General features: G+C 54.0%; 2 protein-coding genes across 3 annotated transcripts in view; both read right to left on the reverse strand.

The window, feature by feature from the left end:
• The window catches only part of CALN1 (calneuron 1), a 168516-nt gene extending 161802 nt beyond the window's left edge, over positions 1-6714 (reverse strand). The window contains exon 1 of one of the 2 annotated variants that reach the window (XM_074557253.1): positions 6139-6714. The gene's annotated coding sequence lies outside the window, so the exon portion shown is untranslated. Of the gene's footprint in view, positions 1-3897; positions 4113-6138 lie in introns of those variants that run through there. The other variant, XM_074557254.1, reaches the window with a different exon arrangement.
• Positions 6715-19620: 12906 nt separating this feature from the next.
• TYW1B (tRNA-yW synthesizing protein 1 homolog B) overlaps positions 19621-25272 on the reverse strand; it is a 121793-nt gene continuing 116141 nt past the window's right edge. The window contains exon 17 of the mRNA XM_074557272.1: positions 19621-20197. Within this exon, the coding sequence (XP_074413373.1) occupies positions 20093-20197 (105 nt within the window). The 3' untranslated portion in view covers positions 19621-20092. The remainder of the gene's footprint in view (positions 20198-25272) is intronic.

Consider the following 25272-nt stretch of genomic DNA (forward strand, 5'->3'; position numbering starts at 1 on the left):
ATTATCACTGCAAACCCCCTGTGTCATGTCAGGTTTTTACACCCTGAGATCAAATCCATGAACCATCACGACATCCATTCGTAAGGACGGATGGTGACACCCCCAAGGGCTCAGGCACTCCTGTCCCCTGTCCATGGACACAGCAGCTCCTCTCACCCAGCTGCACGTCCAGACAAGCATCTGCCAGGGCTTCTCACAGATCCCAGAGTGGTTTGGGTTGGGATCCATCCCATTCCCCCCTGCCCATGCAGGGACACCCTCACTTTCCCCAGCAGTGGCTCTGACACTTTGGCACGTGAGCCTGGAGCAGCCTGGGGGCCCCAGCTCAGATCCAGAGCCAGCTCTGCTGGGCTGAGCAGAGCACACAGCTGAAATAGGGTCAAGGTTCCCAAAGGAACCAGGGTTTCCTGGTGCCTCTGGAGCTGCTGTAGTTTTCTCAAGCATTAAATGAGACCCCAGGTGGAGCCCCCTTGCCTTTAGTGCCAGAACAGGAATAATAAGCCCTTATCACCTCATCATCCACCCTTCAGCTGGGCTGCAAAAAGCAGGGACAGCATTTTCCACAGATCCATCTCCTTCCTATATCCCAGAGCAAGCCCCTTTTAAAGCTTCTATCCCAAGAGGATGGAAAAGCTTCCCCAAGAGGGAACAGGATATTCACCAAATACCCAAAGAGAGCACTGTGGGCTTCAATCACATCACAGGATAAAGCTGCACCTTCAGTCCCTGTCACAACCTCATGGAGAAAAGAATCCATCGACTCTTCCAGCTTGTTTATGGACTATTCAAACTGCCTGGATCTCCTTTCCACTGAGCATTCATCAGGAACTTGGAACAGCAGTGGGCTCCATGGGCTGGGAGCAGTGGGACTCCTGATGTGCCAGGGTGCAGCTGGATGGGGTTCTGCCCCCTCAGGCTTTTCTCTGGGTTTTTTTGAGATTAATCCCACTACTGTTATTTGCATTACAACAGCTCTGGGATCTGCACCTTTTGTTCCAGAAAATGAGATTTTTCGTGTGAACTCATTGAGGGAAAGTTACCAAACCAACCAAGCTCTGCATGGACCAAGGTGCCAAGGGACAGTGCCACCCAACAAAAACTGCTTGGCACTGTCACAGCACCACTGTGACAGCAGTTAACATGTGTGACAGCCACACCTCATAAAAGCCTCCTGTCCATCACCAGGATAGAGGAACTTTGCCCTTCCCAGGAGCCACCATTGACAGTGGATCGCTGCCCGTGGTGACACTTTGCCAGAGGGTCAGGAAGGGATCCTTCCCCCTGCCCAGCCCTGGGGGCAGCTCTGGGTGCTGTGTCCAGCTCTGGGTCCTCAGCACAGCAGGGACAGCAGCTCCTGCAGCGGGGCCAGCTCAGGCTGTGAGGATGAGGAGGGCCTGGAGCATCTCTGTGCCCAGCAAAGGCTGAGGGAGCTGCGGCTGCTCAGGCTGGAGAGGAGCCCCAGCTGAGAGGGGCCCTCAGGCCTGGCTGTCCCTGTGTGCAGGGAGGGGCAGAGCAGGGCCCAGGCTCTGCTCCAGGCCCAGCAGTGGCACCAGAGCCACGGGCAGGGCCTGAGCCCAGCACTGCCCCTGCCCAGGAGGCACAACTTGTGCCCTGGGCAGTGCCCAGCCCTGAGCAGGCTGCCCAGGGAGGGGCTGGAGTCTCCCTCAGCACTGGGGATCCTGCAGAGCCCTGTGCACACAATGCTGTGCCCTGTGCTCTGGGATGGTCCTGCCTGAGCACAGAGGTGGCACCAGGGACCCTCTGCGCCCCCACCCAGCCTGGCCCAGCATTCCAGGATTCTGTGGCACTCTCCTGCTGTCTCCTGCACAGCCGCAGGCCTGGAGCCAGCTGAGCTGTCAGGGGGGTTGCAGATCATTACAAGGCACAAACATCCCCGGGGCAGCCAGGCCGGTGACTCCTCCACTCCAGCAGCAGCTCCTCAGCAGCTCCCTGCTCTTAAGAACCAGCAGCTTTCTTGTGCTTAACCCCTGGGAGACCTTCCCTCTTCCCCAGTTAATCCCTTCCCAGCTCTGTAGGCTGCTGTGCCACAGCGGATTTATGAGGCAGCAAAAATCAAAGCACACTCTGAATAGGTTCCTGTTCCATTTGCAGCTCTGGGGGTGCCAGCCCCTTCCTGCCTTTGCTCCTGCAGTGGAGCCTCCAGGAGAAACCTTTCCAAAATCAGCAGGGGCGCCCCTGCCAGCTCCCAGTGAAGCATCAGCAGCTCCTGAGGGTTTATTAATCCCCTTTGAAACACTGCCTGAGGCTCCCAGAGCGCTTGGGCATGTCCCAGACTGGAGTCCAGGCTTTGGCCGGAGCCAGGAGCAACCCAGAGTCAGCCAGTTCTGAGCAGCAGAGGATTTAAAGGGTGAAATGTGCATCAAACTGAGCAACATCTGTGCAAGACTTTCCTGAAACTCTTGCTCCCAAGGGTCCCCAGAGCTCCTGACACGATGTAACTCTATTTAAAGAGCAGCCTCCAGCAGACATGGATTTCTGGCAGCCTCTGGGTGACCATGGAACACAAGGTTTGCATTGTCTGGGCAGCCTCTCACCTCCTTCCATTCAAGTGGGGGCTTAAAATAATGCACTGGGAGTGGCTTCTGCTCAAAAGGCTAAAACATGTCCTGCAGGAGGGGGGAAAAAAGGGTAAAAACAGCAAAGAAGACAAGAGCAGAGCATGAGGTGGATGAACCTGCTCTGAAAGGATGAGCACAGCAGATGACCATGATCAGGATGATCCATCCCTGCAGGTCCATGTCTGGATCCTGCCATCCCCTGGCAGTGGCTCTGACACAGCGTGCTGGTGTCTGTCCCTCAAGCATTTCCCTCAATAACTGCAATTTCACTCATATGCTGCGTTTTTACCACTTCAGACTTCTCTAGGCTGCTTTTAATTTATCAGACTAATTCCAACTGCAATACCCTGCCAGTGATAGAGAATGGGCTTGACAAACATCCCTTGCTCTAAATAGAAGAATCTATTAGATTCTAGCAGCTCCAAGTAGTAAATTTAGGTTTTATCTCCGCCAGATCCATATTGGTCCCTTCCTGCTCCAGACACCCTGCTGGGTTCCTTTTGTTTAAAGGTGACTGGCAAAGGGAAAGCAGAAATGAGAGCTCTGCCTTCTGTGCCTGGGCTCTTTCCACTCTACAGTCAAGGAGGTAGGAAAGGTTATTGCCAACAATAAAAATAGAATTATTTTTCTGCCTCTTTCTCAGAAATTCAGCTCTAGTTTGGAGCAGGAAAATCTCAGCTGCTTGGAGATGGACAGGCAGGGCAAGATGGAGCAAAAGGCCTGGTGGGACCTTTCACCTCAGCCCTTTGTGCCCACCTCAGGTGGTCCCTGGTGGTGCTATCAGGGAGCTTGGGGAAGGAAAGGGCTCTAGGGCTGCTCAGAACCTGTCCCATGGAGTCCATCCTGTCCCTGGGGAATGCTGGAGACTCTGCCACACTTGATCAGGACATGCTGCTCAATCAGAGTTCAAATTCACCCTTCCCACCCTGCATCAGCCTCAGTGGCCACCTCCAACATCTGCCCAGATGGGGAGGGACAAGCTTGGCACTCCTCACCACTCCTGGGTGAAGAAAAGGGGGAAAATGCACACGAGGTCTTTTCATCCACACAAAGAGGAGCTCAAATTCAATTATCTCCCTTTAGAAAACAAACCCTGGTGCAGATCACCTTTAACATGAGCAATAAATTCCAGGTGAGCAATTCCCTGTCCATGCCTGCCAACCCTCCCAGCTCCTGGGTTCAAGAGCGACAAACCCTGCACTCTGAGTTCAATTACAGAGCAGAAAACACCAGATCACACTAACTGCTGACCTCAAAAACATCCCCTCACCTCCCTTGTTAACCTCAGTGTTCCCAGAAAGAAATGGAAAAGCCAAACCTGGGCACGCAGCCCTTGCCTGGCAGCGCTGCTCCTCCCGTGCTCAGGCATCCAGCGGGACATGGATCCGGCCTCGGGCAGCACAGGGGGCTCTGCAGCGAGCTGGGAGCTGCCAGGGAAGCTCCATCCTCCCACTGGGAGCAGCTCCCTGGATCCCAGGCTCTGCTGTGTCTCCAGGCTGCTCTTGGGAGCGCTGGAGATACGAAGGGCTGGGCCCGGCAATGATCCGTCCGTGCCAGGACGCATTCCCTGAGAGTCAGCAAAACTTTTCAGCCCTTCAATTCATTCTATTATTTCTGCTGATGGCACTATAAATAATTACTCCCCACCCTCCGTGTGCTTGAGCTGCTTTGCTGAAAAAAGATGCACATTTTGTTCATCTCTCAACACGCTGCCTGTATTTTTTGGTGGCTTGCAAGCCCTGCTCGGTGTTCTCCAGCTCTGCAGGATGGAGGGAACAGGTTCCAGGGGCCTCTCCCGAGAGGAGCTCGCCTGCAGCCCCGCTCAGACCACGGGAACAGGGCTTCCTAACTTTCAGGCACTTTCAGGTTTCCTTGCCAGGTCATTTTCTTCCCCTGGAGCTGGGAACAATGGAGCCATTATCCCACCTCTCCTCACAGGGGACAAACTCCTTCCTAATGTCGCCAAAGTCACAGATGGCTAAAGCACTACCAAGGGGTGGGAACTGCTGAGGAAAACGGGGAAAATCAACGATCCCAAAGCTCTGGGGTGCCCAGCATCCGTCTGCCTGCGCTGCCCCACACTCCATGAGTTCAGCACGGAGCTGTGCCATAGATTGCCCTCTGTCCTGGCACCTCTGCTTTTCCTTGCAGGCTCCGTGCCCTCTCCTCTCCAAGTTTCACTCCTTCACTGCTCAAGTCAAAGTGTTTTGCTGCTCACAAACCCACTGATCCCTGCAGGTGCTGCTGCTCAGATGCTCATTCTCTGACCCACAGCTCTGCTCTCCAAGTTCCCCATCCCGTCTCTCCCTCCTTGATGGCAAACACCGTGTGTGAGGAGAAAAACCCCATTTTCCTGACCCAGCTGTGCAGCCCCACGGTCCTGTGGGCTTTGGGCTGTTCTGAGCTCACAGAATTCCCTCCCCAGGCCCTCCACCCTGGGAGATGAAGGCAAGGCAGAGTTTTTCCCGGTGGATTAAGAAAAGCGGGATTTTTCTGCTGTGCTAACGCCTCGACATGCAGAACATAAACAGCTCCTCTCCTGATTTCCTGAGAGGTGGCCACCATCGAGCACTTCTCAAGGAGATTAGTGGCTGCTTTTCCAATCCTATTTCAAGCCTCGAGGAGGCTGCTATTTGTCAAAAGAGTTATTAACCTCCAATAGGCACCAGGATAAATGTTTGCTGGCACAGCCTCTCTCCTGCATGGATCCTGAGGGACAGAGGCTCCCAGGGACCAAGCCTCACCTGGGACCCGGCTGCAAGGACTCAAACAGGCTCTCATTACAATCAGGGCACCTTAAGGATGCATCCACCTGAAACGGGGATGAAGGAACAACAATCCATGATTTAAGGAAAAAGCCACGTTGCGTGGCTTTTAATAAATAGAGAGCCACTCGGTTAAGGAGGAGAGGAGGAGAGGAAAATCCCTGGCTGAGTGGGGCAGTTCGCAGTTAAATATTCTCTGGGCACAGGGCTCCTGCTGAAAGGCGATTTATCAGCCCAGCGGAGGCTGGGGTGGGTGACAGCGCCGGGGAGAGGAGACTCCGGCGTGCAAACAACGCTGTCGTTCCCAATAACCCGGGATTCGCTCCGCGAGGCTCTCCAGAACTGCTCTGCATTGCGAGTGCAATGCGCATGGAAGGATGTGGCAAAACTCCCCTAACCTGGGAGAGCCGGGGGCCGGAGCGGAGCCGGGCGGCGGCAGCGCGGCGGGGACCAACTTCTGCCGTCATTTATGGGCCAGGCATCCCAACTCAGCTTCTGCCGAGCGGCAGCTCCGGGATTTAAACAGCGAGGGGGGAAAAGCCACAACTCCGGGTCATGCACTCAATTATTTAAAAGGGAAGGAGGGCAGCGGGAAGGGAGCGGCGGTGCCGGACAGGCGGCCCCGGCCCCAGGTGCGCGCTGGGAGGGCTCCTCCTGCCCCGGCCCCGCGTCAGCCACAGCCACGCGTTCCACTCTGTCCCCGGCACGGGAAAACACACGGGGAAAGCGGGGGGATGCTCCCAGCCGGCAGCCGGGAGCGGGGAAGCCGTGCCCGAGCCCCGTCCCTCGCGTACCTCCAGCCGCCGGTGCCCGGTGCGGCGCGGTGCCCGTCCATGCCGAGCCGGAGCCGGAGCCCGCCGTGTCCTGGGGAAGCGCGGGCGGCTGCCGTGACTTGGGAATACAGAATATGGTACAAGCTTTAATTAAAAGAGTCTGAAGGCTCTCTCCTGCTCGCTCGTCCTTTTTTTTGCAGTACCGGATCGGATTTAAAGGGCTAGAACCCCAATTTGGCACTGCTGCTGCCCCCGGAGCGCCGCGCTGCCGCCCGGGCCTGCCAGTGCCAGCATCCTCCTGCCGCCCGTCGGGGGCATCCTGGCAGCCCACGGGGCCGGATCCGGCAGCACCGGGAGCTGCGCTGGCAGCAGCGAGCTGGAAATCAAGGCTGGCTCCAGCAGGCACGGTGCGCGGAGAGAGGGGATCCCACAGGCAGCGGGGTGGGCGAGGGCAGCCCGAGCGCTCCCGAGGGTGCACGGAGCAAAGTTTGTGCTCTACCAGTGCTCCAGAGAAGTGGGAGGAGGAGAGGATGATGTCCCTGTGTCCTGGTGATGCCACCAGCCTGTGGCGTTGCCCTGCCAGCGCCAGCCCTGGGTGGAGCGGGGCTCTTGGGAAGGGCTGCGTCACCCAGGGCGGTGGGGAAGGGGAATGGGAAGGGCTGCGTCACCCCAGCCCAGCTCTGCAAGACGGGGTCCTCAGCTCCTGCCTGCATCCCGTGAGCAGGGAAGCAATTCCATTTGGATTTGGAGGCCCCTTGCTGGTGCCAAGGCGGTGGGGAGACAGCCTGGCACTGGTGGCATGCGAGTGACGTTGGTTCCTCCTTCAGCTCCAGGTCCCTCTCCAGATCCAGTCGCACTCCAGACCTCCATGAAAACATTCATCTGCAACAGGCTGGGCTCTCAGTGCCCCTTGGGCTGCTCAGCAGGGCAGGGATGGCCAAGACACGGTGCCAGCCTTCCATCCAGCTTGCCCAGAAAAAGGAAAGAGGGGATGAAGAGCAGGGTTTCCATGGAACCCTTCTTGGTCCAGATTTTGAGCTCAAATTAGGAAAACCAAAGGAAACAAGGAGCCCATCTTTCTTCTTCTTCTTCTTTATCTCCTTTTGCCTGGTTTGACCCCATAGTGCCACCCTTCCTCCCCAAGGCTGGCTGGGAACATCCCGCTCTGGGTGTCTGACCAGTGCGTGCCGTGCTCTCGGGCTGACCCGCGTGTTCTGGCTTCCTCTTGCCTCATTAATTACACCCAGGGGTGGGTGCCAAAAGGAAAAGCTGGTTCTAATTCCATGCTGCAACCCAGCTCCAAGCTGCTGGGATAATTAGCAGGTTATTAATGAACGAGAATATTCCCACCATGGAGGGAGGATGGGGAGGGAGGGGAAGCACCATTTGGGCCTGGTTGGGAAAATCGCATTTGAGTGGGGGAGTCTGTCCCTCAGTCCAAGGCTTTGAGCCACCTGCAGTGCCTGGGGAGTCACTCACAGCCCCGGGGCTGCTGGATGGATCCACAGAGCAAAATCCAAGGGCTCTGCTTGGCTCGGGGCCACGCTGGAAGAGGCATGGCTCTGTCTCCAGCCCCAGCCTGCAGGCTCCCATCTGCCTCTGGGCATGCACAGGAAGAGGCTTTGGAGCATCCTTCTCCATCACTCCTGGGTGATGTTGACTCGGGGCTGTGGGGTTTTGGAGCATCACCATCTGCCAGCTTCCTGCTGGGGGCTGGAGGCTGTCATCACCCCCAGCACTTCTTTTTGAACACCTCATAAACTGTGGGAACACCTCAGTCTTCCTTCAAAACCAACCTGAACCAAGCCTTGGTACCAATTCCCTGGGTTTAGGCACCAGCTGAAAATTCCTGGGAAAGGCATTGCCTGGCAGAGCCTGCTGGGAAAGTGCTTCTCTAAACACTGAGGGGCAGCAGGCAGGGGTGAGATTCCAGCAAATCCAGGGTGTCCTCAGAGGCTCCAGCCTGAGCTGCTCGTGTGTCTCTCCAAGGCATGTGGTTGTTGTTCCTTTAATTATTAATCCTTGCATTGACGTAATCAAATGTGCCCAAGCCTTTAACGAATGCCTCAATGTAAAAAATGAAGAATAAATTTCTTTCCCTCCCTGAAAACTTGTTTCAATCCCATGACCAATTTTATTGCCGTTCTGCTCTAATTTTAAATATAACGAGAAACATTAAGGTTTTCAATTAAAAGATCCCTTCCTTCAGATATTGGAACATAGCCTGAAGTGCAGACCACGTGTGATATTTTTCATTGGGATGGTGTGGGCTAAATCTGATTCCCGGATCAAACATAGTCAGGCTCAGGCGTGCAGTTGGCCAGGCTGGAGAGGCTGAGCTGTTCCACTTTGGGAAGAGCCTCAGCCTTGTTTGTGTTTTTAGCTGACTCCTCGTGTTTCTGCAATGAACCTTGCATTTATTCCTTCTCTTCTGTCAGCCCGGGAGTCTGTGGTGAGGGGCAAATGAACCTCATGATGCCATCCTGGACTCATGATTTTTTGGCTATTGACTGATACATTTGTTTTTAGAATGAGCAGATCTATGGCCACAGCAGAGGAGATGTTTCTTGTGCAGTGAGCTCAAACCTCAGCTTGATGCCATCCTGGAATAATGGAATTTTTGGCTTTTGACTGCAAATATTCACTTTTCCTTCTTCTTTAGAATGAGCAGGTCCATGACCACAACAGAGGAGATGTTCCTTGTGCAGTGAGGTCAAACTTCGTTTGCCACAGTTTCAGTGTTGGCTTTGTTGGACACCATTAATGTGAAGTTTGGGTCACAGAAGGTTTTTTTGTGTGTTCTTTTCCACAGACCCTAAATCTTGCACTTGCCCTCCACCCTAAATCTTGCAGGTGGCCCCATCTGGGCCTGTCTCCTCCTGTCTGGGAGGGTTTGCAGCTGGCCAGATGTTCAGCCCCAGCAGCAGTGGGTGTTTGCAGGAGCGAGGTGCCAGCTGGGCTTGCTGGGGTCAGCATCACTCCTCAACCCTGCAGGAGCTCATTTCATCCTGCTGGGTTTTGCTTTCCTAATGGAAGTGGCACCGCTGATTTCACTGTCCCTGAGCCTGTCAAGGACTGTGTCTTATGGAAACATCCAGTTTGTGCAGATGAGATGGGAGCACAGATGCTTCCAAAAAGCACCAAGGGAAGGGCACTTCAGGTGAGAGGAGCTGGAGCAGAGTCTGGATCAGCCCCTGGCTCCAGCTGCCTTGCCCAGAGTCCCCAGACTGTGCTGGTGCTGCAGGAGGCACCTCTGGTTCACAGCAGCTCAGCCACCCTCCCCAGGCAGGGCTCTGGTGCCCTCCGAGGGGTGGGAAGGGCCCTGGGACAGGGACAGGGACAGGGACAGGGACAGGGACATCACCCAGAGCCAGGCAGTGGGGTGGCACAAACCCATCCCTCAGGGGCAGAGCTGGGCAGGGTCTCATCCAAACACCTCATCATGTCCCTGCTCCATTCCTTTTCCAGCTCAGTGAGGCTGCTTAGAAAGCCAGGAGTGGCTGAGCTCACAGGAGAGCTGAATTTTCCACTCTTGAGCCAAAGAATGTTAACTTTATCTTTCCTGAACCCAAGAATGTTAACTTTGCCATTCCTGAGCCTAGGAGTATTAACTTCTGCCATTCCTGAGCCTACGATTGTTAACTTTTGCCATTTCTGTGCCCAGGAGTGCTAACTTTTCCCATTCCTGAGCCCAGGAGTGTTAACTTCTGCCATTCCTGAGCTCAGGAGTGTTAACTTTTGCCATTCCTGAGCCCAGGAGTGTTAACCTTTGCCGTTCCTGCAGGTTTTGATGTGTCAGGATGCATCTTGTCTCACTCCATCAGGTGTTTTGGAGGCCACACCACCTCACTTGCTGTGGTTTCAGGTTACAAGAGCCCCTTCTGCCTCCCTCGTTCTGAGTTCCCAGAGCACAGAGCAGCTCAGCCCTCCCTGGGGCTGAATGAAGGAATTCCTGATTCCCAGGGGGGTTTCTCTGAGATCCCTGCTGTGCTGCATGGAGCAGGACGGTGTCAGGCCAAGGAAATTGCCAGCTGAATTCACAATGAATCACCCAAATTACAGCCCTTTAATAAAGATAAAAAGCAGAGGGAATAGAACACTCTGCAAACCTATGGACAGGGGGTTGGTCTCCTGAATCCAAAGGCAAAGATTTGAAACCCATGTTGGCTTGCATAGGGGGATTGTTTGGAGAACTTCAAAAGAAATTTGGAAACAAACAAACAAAAACAAAAAAAAAAAAAAAAGCTGGTTAAACATGGAGGAGCTAATAATCACAAATTATTCCTTTTTCCCCCCAGATTTCTGAATTAAACTGCATTCCTGCCACATGGATGGTTTTTCCCCATCCAAGGCTTCTGCCTTCCTTAATCCCGCCCAGCCCAGGACAGGCTTCAGCCTGATCTTGACCCTGCTCAATGCCAGGTTGTCCTCTAAGGAGAGACCCCTTCAAAAGCTGAAATTCTGGCAAAAAAAAACAGCTTCACCTGTGTTTGAAAGGTAGAAATCTGCATCAAATTAATCTTTACAAGGTCTGCTGTAAGGGGATATGATAATGACAGATAAAAAGCAGTATCTGGGTTCCAGATATGGAAAAAAAGGGATTTTTTTTTGTTTGTTTTCACAGTTGGTGGGTGATATTTTGTGCAAGACACACTGAGAGCCAGGGCTGGACAGGACCCTGAGGGATGGTCCAGGGACAGATGATGGGAATCCCCACTTCCACTGGCAAGCAGCTCAGAAGGAAAATGTGAAGGAGACCTAAATCATCCTGTTTCAGGACATAAATCAGCCTCTAACTGACAGTGGGAACAGAAGAGCCCTTATTGATGGGCTTGGTTAGGTTCTCCAAACGTAAAAGAAGAATTAAGGAGCTGTGAGCTGACAGCATTAACAAGTGCTGCTCCTCCCTGGCTGCTCCCAGCTGCAGCCTCAGGAAAAGCCAAGGTCACAGAGCCAGAGCCCCAGTCCCTGAACTGCCCATCCTGCTCTCTCCTGCCCAGCCCAGACTCCATCTCATCCTGGAGCAGAGATCCCAAGGGTCTGCTCTTCCAACAGGGTTCAGGACAAGTGGTTGAATAAGCCCAAAATAAATTCTGTGAGGGGAAGAGAAAAATTCAGCTCTGCCATGTGCAGAGACAACATCACTGCCCAGCCCAAATGTGGGGCTTCAATCCCTAAAATCACAGATCCAGTGAGGCTGGGAACAGCCACAGGTAGGTGGATTTCAAACCCTTCTGGGCATGGGGACTCACCCCTGCCAGGGCTGGACAATGCTTCCCCAAGGCAAGTTTGCTGCCAGGCTGGAAAGGGAAGGAGCTGAGAGTGCTGGATGGAGATTTGAAGGCCATAACTCCATAGAAAGCAGCTCCTGATGGCTCTGCTGCCCACAGAGTTGTTTGACTGTTTTTTCTTGCCTTCAACTGAGTCAGACACAGCTGGAAAATTCCAAATTGCCTCAAATCAGGAAAAACTTCAACTAAAACCCCCCAAGGTTTTGTCCCTGCAGTCTGCTCTGCTCCTGACGTGCCCTCTCTGCCCCACACCTGCAGGCCTGGCTGCATTGCTGGCAGCAATTCCCCCCTGCCAGCCCAGCCGTGTCCATCCATCCATCCATCCATCCATCCATCCATCATCCATCCATCCATCCATCCATCCATCCATCCATCCATCCATCCATCATCCATCCACCCATCCATCATCCATCCATCCATCCATCATCCACCCATCCATCCATCCATCCATCCATCCATCATCCATCCATCATCCATCCATCATCCATCCATCCATCCATCCATCCATCCATCCATCCATCCATCCATCCATCCACCCATCATCCATCCATCCATCATCCATCCATCCATCCATCCATCCAGGAGGCAAACCCAAGGAGGATCTCAGCAAAGAGCCCACCCTGACCATTCCCTGTGCCTGGTGCATTTTTCAGACTGTTGGGGTCACTTTGGTGTCTTTTGCTCTTTCAGGAGGACACAGAGCCCACATTTAGGATGCAGTGAGCCAGACTTTGTTACAAAGTCCAGCACCCACATCCCCTTGTGTGTGGTTTTTCCATGTCCCCTGTGTGTGGTTTTTCCATGTGCCACCATGTTCTCCATCCAGTGTGGCCAAACCAGTCCAAGCCCAGCTCCAGGTGACCCTGGCAGTGTGGGACAGCTCTGAGCTGGGAACCCTCAGCCCTAGGGAAGCTCACTCCCTGAGCCCAGGCACTGCCTCCTCCATCTGAGACCAGTCACTTAGCAAGTAGTTCCCATGTTTTCTTGGCATCTCCCTGCTTCCCAGCCCACCAAGAGCCAGGGAAAGGGGTTGTCACCAGGCTCAGGTGCTCACACAGGGCAGCAGCCTCTGCCCACGAATGGGATCCTGGCCCAGAGCAGGGACCTGGTCCCAGCCCCTGGCCCTGGCTGGGGGATGTCCCCAGAGGGAAGGAGAGAGTTTGGCTCCCAGTTCTCCAGAGAAAGAAAACAGCCATCCATGTGCACTGGGAACAGCCCAGAAACCCCAAATCCTGCCCTGATCCCAGCAGGGCAGCAGGGCAGGGATAGGGAGTGTGCCCCTGTGCCCCACCTGCAGAGCTGCCCCAGCCCTGGCCCAGCACAGGCAGGAGCTGGAGCTGCTGGAGGAGCCCAGAGGAGGCTCCAGGATGGGCAGAGGGATGGAGCAGCTCTGCTGGGAGGAAAGGCTGGCACAGCTGGGAATGCTCACCTGGACAGGAGAAGCTTTGGGGTCACCTCAGTGTGGCCTTGCAGGGTCTGAAGGAGCTCTGGGAGAGCTGGAGAGAGACTTTGGACAGGGGATGGAGGGACAGGACCCAGGGAATGGCTCCCACTGCCAGAGGACAGGGATGGATGGGATATTGGGAATTAGGAATTGTTCCCTGGGAGGATTTACAAGGCCCTGGCACAGGGTGCCCAGAGCAGCTGGGGCTGCCTCTGGATCCCTGGCAGTGCCCAAGGCCAGGCTGGACAGGGCTGGGAGCAGCCTGGGACAGTGGGAGGTGTCCCTGCCGTGGCAGGGGTGGCACTGGGTGGGCTTTGAGGTCCTTTCCAGCCCAAACCATTCCAGGATTCTGTGATTCCATAACATCCTGAGGATTTCAGTCACATTCCAGCCCCTCCGAGCTTCTCTCTGCTGTGATTTTCGGTGGATTTTGGATCGCTGGGGCCGTGGCAGAGGCTGCTGTGCCCTCGGGCTCCTTTCTGTCCCTCGATCCCTTCCTGGCAGCGCTGGCAGAGCCTGTCCCAGAGCAGCTCCTGCTCCACTCGGTGCCCGGGGCTCAGCGCAGTCATTAACGCGCTCTTTGAAGCGCAGCTTTTCTTCCCTGCAATGCAAGGCGCGATTTAGCGCTGTGTCACTGCCCCGGGGGGGACACACGACCCCCGCCCGCCCCTCCTGTGCCCCGGGCCGAGCACACGGGAGCAGGAGAAGGGAAGGGTTCAGCCTGGAACGAAATATTTACATCCACACGGAGCCGGGGCAACACTTCAAATAAAACCCCCTCGTTCAGCGGTGCCAGTGATGCCAGTGCGTGTTGGCAGCCGGGAATGTCCGAATGTCTGTCTGCTGTCCTGCTGTCCCAGCGGATGCTGCGGGATCGGGTTGGTGCTGCGGGATGTGCCAGGAGCAGCTCCGGCTCCTCACCTTGGCTCCATGGCCATGCTGGGCGGCATCACCGAGCGCGGGGCCAGAGCCGGGCTGGGCCGGGGATGGCCTGGGGTGGGGTAATGGGGTAATGGGATAAAGGGGTAATGGGATGGGATGGGATGGGATAAAGGGGTAATGGGGTAAAGGGGTAATGGGATGGGATGGGATAATGGAATGGAATAATGCGGTGGAATGGGATGAGATGATGGGATGGGATGGGATGGGATGGGATGGGATGGGATGGGATGGGATGGGATGGGATGGGATGGGATGGGATGGGATGGGATGGGATGGGATGGGATGGGAAGGGATGTCATGGGATAATAGGATGTGATGGTGTGGGGTGGGATAATAGGATGGGATAGAATTGGATGGGATAATGAGATGGGATAATGGGATGGGATAAGGGGATGATGGCTCTTCACCTTGCACCTGGCCTGCAGGCAGATGTGGTGTCCACACTCACCAGCCCTAATGCAGCCCCCAGGGCAGAGATGTCCTGAGGTAAAACCAAAGATAAAAAATCTGCTAAACCCCCAAATTTGGGATGAAGAGCTTATTAAGGGGTCTTGGAAGGGGGAGGAGAAAGAAAGATGTGCTGGGTTTATTTGAAGCAGACACTGGGAAGCACTGTGGTTGTCCCAGGCCCATCCACCCCCAGGCTGCCCCGTGCCTTTACCCTTCCCTAAATCACCTCTCCTCAATCACCGAAGGGAATTGTTTGAACGAATTTTACATTAAAATTAAAGAGTGAGAGCTTCTCCCTCCTAAAACCTCATTTTGGGTTAATCCTGTATTTATCCTACATGTGAATGAATCAAATAACTGAAGGACAAGGACGTGAGAACAACGAGTATCATCATGGAGAGGTTCCCATTAGCCTGTGTGGGATTACATCCATTGCATTCCTGCTGGAGAGCCTGGATTAATCCTTCCTGTGGCCCCATCACACCCCAGGAATCCTCTCTGCTGCTGTGATTAACCCTTCCTGTGGCCCCATCACACCCCAGGAATCCTCTCTGCTGCTGTGCCTGGCCGTGCCCGGTGCTGGGGGAGCAGCAGGAGGAGAACAGCCCATGGAGGATCCCTGTGGGATGGAGAGGGAATACATAACACAGTCCTGGCAGGTCCTGAGGGGGAGCAGGGCAGGTGGCAGGATGGGGGGAACTGGAGAGAGAGATGGGAATGAAATGGAGAGGACAGGAGGGTGACAGTGTGCCAGTGGCACCCTTGGCTCAGCTGGCTGGTCACCCTGTGGCCAGGCAGGAGCTCCTCAGGGATGGAGGGGGCAAGAGGGGCCATCCTGCAGGAGAAATGCCTTTAGACACACCTGGAATTTTGATAAATGCTGTAGGACACACATGGAGTTGTGGTTTGGGGAGCTACTGGTCAGAGGGGATCCTTCACACAGGGTCCACCTGTGGAGTTCCCTGGAAACTCCTGCTGGAGCTGCTGGAGAAGCCCAGAGAAGCCTCCAGGATGAGCAGAGGGATGGAGCAGCTATGCTGGGAGAGCTGGGAATGCTCACCTGGACAGGAGAAGCTTTGGGGTGACTGAATTGTGACCTTGCAGGACCTGAGGGAGCTAACAGAAACATGGAGAGAGACTCCCTGAGAGCCAGGAGGGGCAGCTGGGCAGAGGAGCTCAGAGAAGGGACCTTCCCCATGGAGTCCCTCCAACCTGAACTTCCAGAGGGATCATCCATGGCTGGGAGTGTGACCCTGAAGAAAGACCTGGAAGGGCCAAAAGGGTTCTGGACGTGGGTGGGAGGAGAGGCTCAGGATCAGCAGGAAGGGGGAAATGAGGGAAGCCCTGGCATGTGCTGCTTCCCATGGTCACCCCTGCTGCTCCTTCCCAGCCCCTTCCCAAAGCTCAGCCTAGCCCAGACCCCACCTGGGGTGGCCCATAGCCCCAGGGCCCTCATGCAGGAGCTTGGGAGGTTTTCCCAGGAGGATTCAGAGGCCCAGGCAGGAGCAGCCCCAGGGATGAGCACAAGTTTCCATGCAGGAAATGCCCCAGCCAGGATAGAGCTCAGGAATGATCTCCTGGCCTGCTCCAGAGCAGAGAGGGGAACTCCCCTCTGCTCCCCTCTCCAAAGGAGACACCAGCAGGACAGCCCTCACCAACACCTCCTCCCCAGGAGCGTTTTTCCTCCTGCGCTTGTTCAGTGAGTGACAAAAGGTCTCAGGATTTTGCCACAAATAATGAAAACCAGGTGCAGGAGCAGGTTTCAGCTCCAAGACTCCTTTGTGATTCCTGGCAGCTCCTGAGGCAGCCTGGCTTTGCACAGAGCAGGACTGAGGCTGCTAAAAACACAAACCTGCTCCTGGAATCCAAATAAAGGATAAATAATCCTTTATTTGGATTGCAGGAATCCTCACATTCAAGGGAAAAGAGGCAGCACCTGCAGCCTGCACTGGGCCATCTGAGCAATGCAATCCTGTCTGGCACCAGCCAGAACCCCTTCATCCATGGAAAGCACATTTCCCAGGTGGAACTGACAGTGGAAATCCCTGGGCAGCTGTCCTGTTCCAATTTCCACTCTTCTCCAGCTGGGATCACCCCTCTGCTCTGCCCCACCTCCCCTGGCAGTCACACCTGGAAAGGTGGAGGGCAGCAGTTTCTGCAGTTTAGGGAAGAGAAATGAAGTGGTGGCAGCATCACTCATGAGCTCAGATGTTAAAGAAAAGAAATAAATTAAAGAAGAAAACTTTGGAAGAAACGAAAGGGAAACAGATCCCAAAGCTGGGGCTGTTCCTGTGAGGGGCACCCTGAGGAATGAGCAGCACTGAATGAAAATGGATTGAGGGAGTGAGAGCAGAGAACAGCCCCAGTCATGGAATCACAGAACAGCCTGGGTTGGAAGGGACCCACAGGGACCATCAATCCAGCCCCTGGCCCCGCAGAGACACCCCAACAATCCCACCCTGGGCATCCCTGCAGCTCTGGCAGCCTCGGGGCTGTGCCCATTCCCTGGGCAGCCTGGGCAGTGCCAGCACCCTCTAGGAGAAGAACTGATCTCCAGCCTGACCTGCCCTGGCCCAGCCCCAGCAGTTCCTGTTCCTGTCCCAGGAGCAGAGATCAGCACTGAGCAGTGGAACCCAGAGCCCTCAGCAGCCCCTGCCCAGCCCCAGCAGCTCTCCCAGTCTGTGTGCCTGGCTTTGAAGCAGGAACGCTTCTCCCAAAAAGCTTTTGCTGGAGGCAGCTGCTTCAGTGGGTGAGAGATGGGCCAGGAGGGCACGGGCTGGGGAAGGGCCTCAGGAGCCTGAGGGGTTTGGCTGCCCCAGCCCAGGATGGCGCAGCTGGGGCAGAGCAGGGCGGGCAATGCCAGTGAGGAGCTGCTGGCACCGTGTGCCATCCCCTGGGTGGGCTGGGACTGGCAGCAGCCGGGGCTGCAGGGATGCTCGGCTGTGGGATGAGGCTGGTGGTGACAGCTGAGCAGGGCCAGCCCAGGCTGTGCTGTGCCCAGGGGAATGCAAACCCCAATCCCCATGCAGCCAGGCTGTGTCGTGCCCCATTTCGTGCCCTCTGCTCGTGCTCTGGCCAGGTCAGGGCTCTTCCCTCCTGTTCCAGATTGCAATGCAAGATGTTTTCCATTACCATCTGTATGGCAGATTACCTTTGTCAAGTGGGCAGTTTGCCTTATCTCTCTTTGAGTGACCACATTCACACCTCCCTCAGGAGGGGACATTGTTGATAACAGCTATTGAATGTCACTGCATGGCTGATAAGAACTACAGCATCCCATTGGGAGATGTGAGCCCAGAGGGAGGAGCCAAGCATTCCTACCCAGATATAATCCAGAGGTTTTGAGACACCAGCACGGCTTCTCCACTGGATTTCCCAGAGGAACAGCAGCTGCCTCTTCTTCCACTGGATCTTCAGAGGAAGAATCCATCCTTCTCTGCAGGATCCCTGCTCCAGCAGAACCACCCCTGACACTGCAGGAGGGCTGAGCCACAATTCCAATGTGGTGTCAGGCTGGGTTCTGACTCTGGCAGTGTTGTTCTAGTGTACTGCATTGTTTATTTTATCCTTTTATTTTTTTCCCCTTCCCTATTAAAGAACTGTTATTTCCTGCTCCCATTTTTTTGCCTGAGACCCCCTTAATTTAAAATTTATAGCAATTCAGAGGGGTGGGGAGGATTTATGTTCTCCATTTCAGGGGAGGCTCCTGCCTTCCTTAGCAGACTCCTGGCTTCCCAAACCAAGACACCTCCCCGTCTCTTACTTCAAATGTCATTCCCGAGCCAATTCAACCCTCACTTCAGCTCAATTGAAAAAAAACCCCAAATTAATCCAAAGGAATCTTTTTGCACGACCTCAATCCATTTAAGGCGGGATCTTTTCCAGGATGATAGAAGCCATTTATCATTAAAAAAAAATCTGTGTCACATTATTGCCTCTGTGACTGATGGCATTACAGACGCTGATGGAGCATTAGATGTGACATCACAGATTTCTGTTATTTAAAGGGACAAAGTCAAGTTAAATTTACCAGTCAGGGGGATGAGACAGGGAATAAATCCGCTTCATTAAAACTGCTCCTGACTCCTGTCAGAGTGCTGTGATTTGTTCAAATACACATAATTTCCTTTCCCATTCTGTTAGTACTGGAGAAAGAGACATGGTGTCAAAATCCAGATCAAAATGATGGAGCAGTGCCAGAGACACCCAGGGTTTGTCAGCCAGGGCTGCTGATCCCTTCAGGAGCAGAGGAGTTGTGAGGAATTGTGTCCTGCTGCTCCCCAGGCTCCCCCAAACCTCCCCAACACTCACCTGGCTGCACAGCCTCTCCTGGAAAAGCCTCAGGGGAGCAGGGGAAAACCCCCAGCGTTTTTTGCCTCAGCTGCAGAAACATTCCCTGATTTCTGGAGCTCCTGGGCCTGGCACAGGCTGCAGCTGGAGTCAGGATACAAAGTGCAGGGAGCCAAAGGGAGCAGGAATATCTGATGGGATGGAGGTGGGAAGGAGAGTGAGGGACCAGGCTGCTCAGAGGCTGCAGCACTTCATGCTGTGAGGAAAATAATGAATACCTCAAATGAAGGGACCAAAGCCTGGAGATGCCAGGATAAGCAGAAATGTGCCATGGAGGGTCCAGGGAAACAGCAATAAAGGTGCAAGTAAAGGTTTTCAAGAGTGGTTTAGGAATCTTAAATTCCCTTTTATGCAGGACTTTAATTTGCATGGGCTGCCAGCGAGATCTGAGCTACAGAGAACCTGACCTCAGGATATTTAAATACCTCAAACACAGTCTGGGCTCGGAGGATGGAAGGTTTTCACTCTGAAGAAGTCCCTCAGCATGACCAGCATCTTCCAAAGCCTCTGGCCAGGCTCCTGCAGATCCATCCCAGGAGCCTGAGCCACTGCAGGAACGGGATTGGAGGCAGACTGCATGCTTTGCCCAAAATCCCATTTCTGCAAGTGAACAGGGCTGGGTTTGGCCAAGGAGCCGTCTGGAGCAGGAGCCAGGCCCTGAGCAAGGCCCAGCCTGGAAACAGGGCAGGAGCAGCCAGCTGGGACCCAAGGGGATCACAGGCTGTGGGAGAGGCTCGAAAACACAGAAAACATGGACAAGGAGGAGAAAGCAGCCGCAGGGAGCCCCCAGGTCCTGCCCCGGCCCTGCCCTGCCCAGGCCCTTGTCACGATCTGTCCTTACAAGTGAGGTTCGTGATGGTTCCTGGATTGATCTCAGAGTGCAAAAAACTGACACGGCACAGGGGGTTTGCAGTAATAATCAAAACAAATGCAGCTTTATTGAAATAACCACAGCAAAAATGCGCTGGGGACGGAACCAGGAGAAAAAGGAGAAAATAAGGGAAAAGAGGGAGGAAGAAGAATGGGTTATAGCTACCAAACGTGGTGCTGCGTAGTCCTTTGGGACCCAGCTGATGGAGCTCACCAGGCCATGTCCGGGGAGATCTCAGAGGCACAGTTCATCTGGACCCCAATTATACTCTTTTTCAATGGGAGAAGGGGGATGGATTTTGCAATTGAAACAAAGCCAGATTATTGTATCTTCAGGGGGGAAGAATAAGGGTACACACAGTTTCAGTTAGGCAGCAGGTGAGAGCCATTGTTTTTGTGGCCCACTGTCTGCACCTGTAACATCCATCTTGCTTTGGGCAGCTTTCCTTCCCCTCTGTACACCTCCCCTGAGTTGGGGGTTTCAGTCCCAGTCTCTGGAAGGTGAGAGGGGCCTTCTCACACAGGGATTTCATGTCTGGGCCCCTTGATGAAGAGGCCTCTTACATCTCTACTTGTCTGTAGCAGTGGTTAAGGATGGGCGAGAGGGGTCTTCTTTTGGGAGACCACCCTAAAGTTCAAACCAGCCAGGCCGAGAGGTGGGGAGGATTCCAGAGCTGTTGTGCAAAAGGGCAGGGTGCCCTGTGAGCTCAGTGTAGCATACAGCAAACAACACCTGTGAAAACAATAACTTAGCCATGCTCTCAGGCCTCAGGCACATGACTTTCCCCCTACAGGATCAGCAGACATGAGGGGTTTTGGTTTTTCGGTGGTCTCTCCAATGACGCTTGTGAGGCAGATGAGGGATATTTTGGACAGATTCTCACAGCCCTGCTCTGGCCCTGCCCTGCCCAGGCCCATCCCAGCCCTACCCAGCCCTGCCCAGGCCCTGCCCAGGCCCAGCCCAGCCCGGTGCCAGGGACAGCAGCACAAGGGGACAGTGCAGAGTCAATCAGGGTGCCCAGCACAGAGGGTTTGGGAGCACAGGAGGGGCAGGGCTGGGAAGGGCACCCCAGAGCCCTGCTGCTCAGGATGGGGGACCCAGGCACAGCACTCTGCCCCAGGGCCCAGCTGGTTTCACCCCTGGTGAAGCAGCTCCCAGGAGAGGCTCCCCGTAATGTTGCAAGGAGGGACAGCTAGACCTCCTCAGTGAAAGGGATTTTCTGTTCCATTCCATGCCTGCAGCCAAGGAAGCTTTTCCAGATCCATTTGATCTCCCCTTATCACCCAGCCCAGGAGGGACAGGGCAGTCTCCACGTTCCACTCCAATTTCCATGTCCATCCATCCAGGAGTTTTCCCCTCCCAGGAACCCCCTGGCCAAGGCCAGGCTCCCCAGGGATGCTCTCCAGTGCTGTCCAGCAGGGACATTCCCCCTCCACTCTTCTCGTCCAGTGCCAGCACCCAGGTGGCAGCTCCACACCAAATTCCTCATGGGAAGCTCCTGGTTCCCTCATAGTTCCAGGCATTCCCTCTCCAATGGGACACTCTGGTGGTTGTTAAACCCCTCCAAAAGTCCCCTGAAGCCCCTCCCTGTGTGTGGGAGTGCCCCTGGGCACACAGCCTCACGCACCAGGATGTGGAGCCCATCAGTGATCCTGGATTTCCTCAGGAGGTTCCATCCCCCAGGGGCAGCAGCTGTGCAGCACCAGGAGGGGCACGGAGGGCAAAGAAAAAAAGCAGAGAAGAATCAAATGTGACTCACTTCAGGGTCTCCAGGATTTTGGCTGGCTCAGTGCAGTTCTCCCCCTTGTCCTGCTTCCTGCAAAGGCTTTATTTCCTCATCCCAAAAATACAGAATGAACAGAGAAGCTCTGGAGGATTCAGGCACTTGAACGCATCACAAATGTGCTGCTTCATAAATCCTGGTGTGGCTGAGGGCTTGGAAGCAGCAGGAAGGGATTGATGGATGGGTTTTTCCATTCTTATTAAGCCTAAAAAAACACTTTCCCAGGAGCCGTAAGGCCTTGAAACCTCCTTCCTCCTGTCTTTGGGACACGGAAGGGAAAAAATAAGAATATTCCTTCTCCTGCCATTTCCTCAAGTGGACACAGAGAAAATCCCCTCACCTCTGGAAGGCTTTGTCTTCCCCCTTGTGCAGGGAATTCCTGCTGTACCTGGGGCTCTGAGGGAGGGTGGCTGTGCCAGGCTCTCCATGGACACAGGACCAACTTCCTGTGCCCCTTGGTGACAGGGCCCAGAGTCCCAGGGCTGTGATGGATAAAGCTCCATCCTGAGCTCATCAGCCTCACAAAACTTCATATTTTTGTGCCTCCAGGTGAGGATATAACGTCTCCAATCCGTCATTTCCAGCAGAGCAGGGAGAATGTGGCTGCAGTCCCAAACTGTTGCTCTGGGAATGGTGTTCATGACTCAGCCACAGCTCCTGGTGTGGAACTGGACAAGAATTAATCCCCCCACCCCGTCCCTCTGCCACCTGCAAGGGCAGCTCTGAAGGGTCCATTTTGCTCCCAAATTTTTGCTGCTCTTCTGTTCTAAAATTGGAAACTGCCATGGCCAGAAATGGTTGGAAAAGTCACACAGTCACAGTCACACAGGCTTTTCTTGCACAAATCACAGAGTCACTGTGGTTAGAGATTTCCTCTGAGATCACCGAATCCAACCACCCCAGCACTGCCAGGGCCAGCACTGCCCCATGTCCCCAAGTGTCACATGCACAGGGCTGTTAAATCCCTCCAGGGATGGGGACTCCAACCTGCCCTGGGCAGCTGTGCCAGTGTTGAATGAAGGAATTGTCCCAATGTCCACCCTGAGCCTTCCCTGAGGTTCCCTCTGCTCCTGTCCCTGTTCCCTGGAGCACAGCCCAACCCCCCCCGCTGTCCCCTCCTGTCAGGAGCTGTGCAGAGCCACAAGGGCCCCCTGAGCCTCCTTTGCTCCAGGCTGAGCCCCTGCCCAGCCCCCTCAGGAGTTCTCCAGCCCCTTCCCAGCTCCTGGGTGTTTCCACCCTGAGAATCCAGAGCTCATTTTTGCTGACTCAGCACCTCCACTCAGTGGCTGTCACAGCCTGGGGTCTCTGAACAGCCAGCCCTTAATCCCTTGGGATTTCACCCATAAAGAAGCCTCAGTAAAGACCCTCAGCCACTTGTCATGGGCAGATGGCACCTGGTGGCCACGAGGTCATGCTGAGTTGTTTGGGCTGTGATGGGTTTGGGAGTGACAGACAAAGAGAGCTCTGTCGCAGACATCTTTTCATTAAAAATCCTTTCTTAGGATTTTTCTTCCTGAGAAGCTGAGAGGCTTCAGGAACAAAATGTAAACATTGATTATCTGCTGCTGTGGAATGCAACAGGTGCATCTGTAATTGGCCCATCTTAGATGTTTATAATTAATGGCTAATCACAGCTTGGTTAGCTTAGACTCTCTGTCCAAGACACAAACCTTTATTATTCATTCCTTTTCTATTCTTAGCTTAGCTAGCCTTTGGAGATGAAACTTTTCCTTCTATTCTTTTTAGTATAGTTATAATGTAATATATATATCATAAAATAATAAATCAAACCTCTGAACAAGGAGTCAACATTCTCGTCTCTTCCCTCACCCGAAAACCCCTGTGAACACCATCACAAATGAAAATGTCCAAACTCCCAACTGATCCAGTCCAGCTCTTATTAGAAATGCAAGGAAAGTAACCAGGCATATGCAGGTAGCAGCAGGATGATTTATTTTATTACCCCTACAATTATTATTAGAGCTCAGGAGCTCCTGAGGCGCAGCAGGACCATTGGAATAAAGCATGGAAGCAAAGTGCAGAGGAGGAATAGAATAGAAGTGAGGTATGCAAACACTCCATGCACCAGGAAATCCTCTGATCCAGGATTAACAGTGCTCTGGAAATGGGAGCCTTCCTTGGGAAAGCCAAGGAGCAGCTGTTGGAACTGGAGTTTAAAGCAGGCAGCACAGAACAGTTCTGGATTTTGGAGGGAATGCCAAGACTAGGGGATCACAGGGAGGAGAAATCATCTTTGGTCACCCTGGGGCTCTGCTGGAGATGGAGCCTGGATGGACAGAGCCAGCTGTGGGCTCAGCCCCAGGGCACACAGAGTGACCCCAAGCTGACCCTGCAGCCCCTCCCAATCCAGGGCTCCACAGGGTCCCTGGAAGGGAACAGGCTGGGGGTCCTTGGGTCAAGAACAGAGATGGGAACCCCTCCCTGCCTCACTGCATCCCCTGCACTCGGTGCTCCCCAGCCTTGCTGGGCTCCTGCTTGCTCCAGGGGCCATGGGGATCCTCCCACACTCCCAGATTTGCCTGGGTATCCATCTGGGATCCTCTCCCATTGAGTCCCCTGAGCAGCAGCTCAGCCCAGCTCAGTAAACTCATCCAACCCATCCAACCCACCAAACCCATCAAACCCATCCAATGCATCCAACCCACCAAACCCATCCAACCGATCAAATTCATCCAATCCATCGAAATCATTCAACCCATCAAACTCATCCAACCCATCAAACCCATCAAACTCATCCAACCCATCCAACCCACCAAACCCATCCAACCTACCAAACCCATCCAACCCATCCAACCCATCAAACTCATCCAATCAATCGAATTCATCCAACCCATCAAACTCATCAAACTCATCCAAACCCACCAAACACACCAAATTCATCCAACCCATCAAACTCATCCAACCCATCCAACCCATCAAACTCATCAAACTCATCCAATCTATCAAACCCACCAAACCCACTAAACCCATCAAACCCATCCCTGTGGCCAGAGCAACTGCACGGCTGGCAGTGCTGATGACTTAAGGAGCTGGAGCAGAGGCTGGATGGAGTTCAGAGGAATAAAGTGTATTTATTTATTGAAGTGCCTTCAAAGGCCACACCCTGGCAGTAACAGAGCCACAGTCATGGCTCTGCCTGGATGGATCCAAGATGGAAGCAAAAGAGAGCTTTGGTCATGAGATCTCACATTTTATAAATTTTAGTCCATTTGCATATAGGAGCCAACTGTCCAATTAACAGCTTCAAATCATGAAGTTTCATCCTCCTTGCTTGCTTGCCCACCCTCCTCTTTTCACATTGTTTATGCTTTGAGCCTGAAGTTTGAAGAGATTGTCCCTGAGTCTCCAGCTAGAATGGGATTGTTTTGTCTTCACCACCCTATGAAGATCCTAGGGACACTTAATGTAAAGGTAAAAGCTGCACACCAAAACAGAACAGAAAAACTTAAACCCAAGGTATCAGTGCCAGCCCAGGCAGGGGTGACACCCACACAGAGCAAAGGCCACCACAGGTCACCTTGTGTAGCTTTTCACCCCTCCTGGAGCCCAGGGCCTCAGCAGGGGCCTTACTGCTCAATGCCAGGGATCAGGAAAGGAGAAGAGATGGAAAACCAAAGGCTGGGACATTGTTCCTGCAGCAGAAACCTGGGGTGGTTCCAGACCTGAGCCTGTAGAGCAAGGGACTGGAAAAGGACAGGAAAGGAAGGCCTGGCCAAGCAGGGCTCTCTTGATTATCCTGAACAGCCCCAGGCCTCTCTTGGCTCCTTGGTTATTCTCTTCTGGTTATCCCACCTGTTCTCCCTGGGTTTTCTGTGAGGCCTGAACCTGCTGAGCCCACAACAAATCCCTCCTCACCTCCCAGCTGAGCTCAGGCAGACATGAAGCACCTCTTTCAAAGCAGGGAAGACATCTGGTTTTGCACAAATGTTCCTTGTGCTCTGCACAAGAGGATGTGGTTGGGAGGGCACAAAGCTGACATCAAGAACTCCCTAAATCCAAGTTC

The sequence above is a fragment of the Zonotrichia albicollis genome, chromosome 22 (genome assembly GCF_047830755.1).
Source record: "Zonotrichia albicollis isolate bZonAlb1 chromosome 22, bZonAlb1.hap1, whole genome shotgun sequence".
NCBI lineage: Eukaryota > Metazoa > Chordata > Aves > Passeriformes > Passerellidae > Zonotrichia > Zonotrichia albicollis.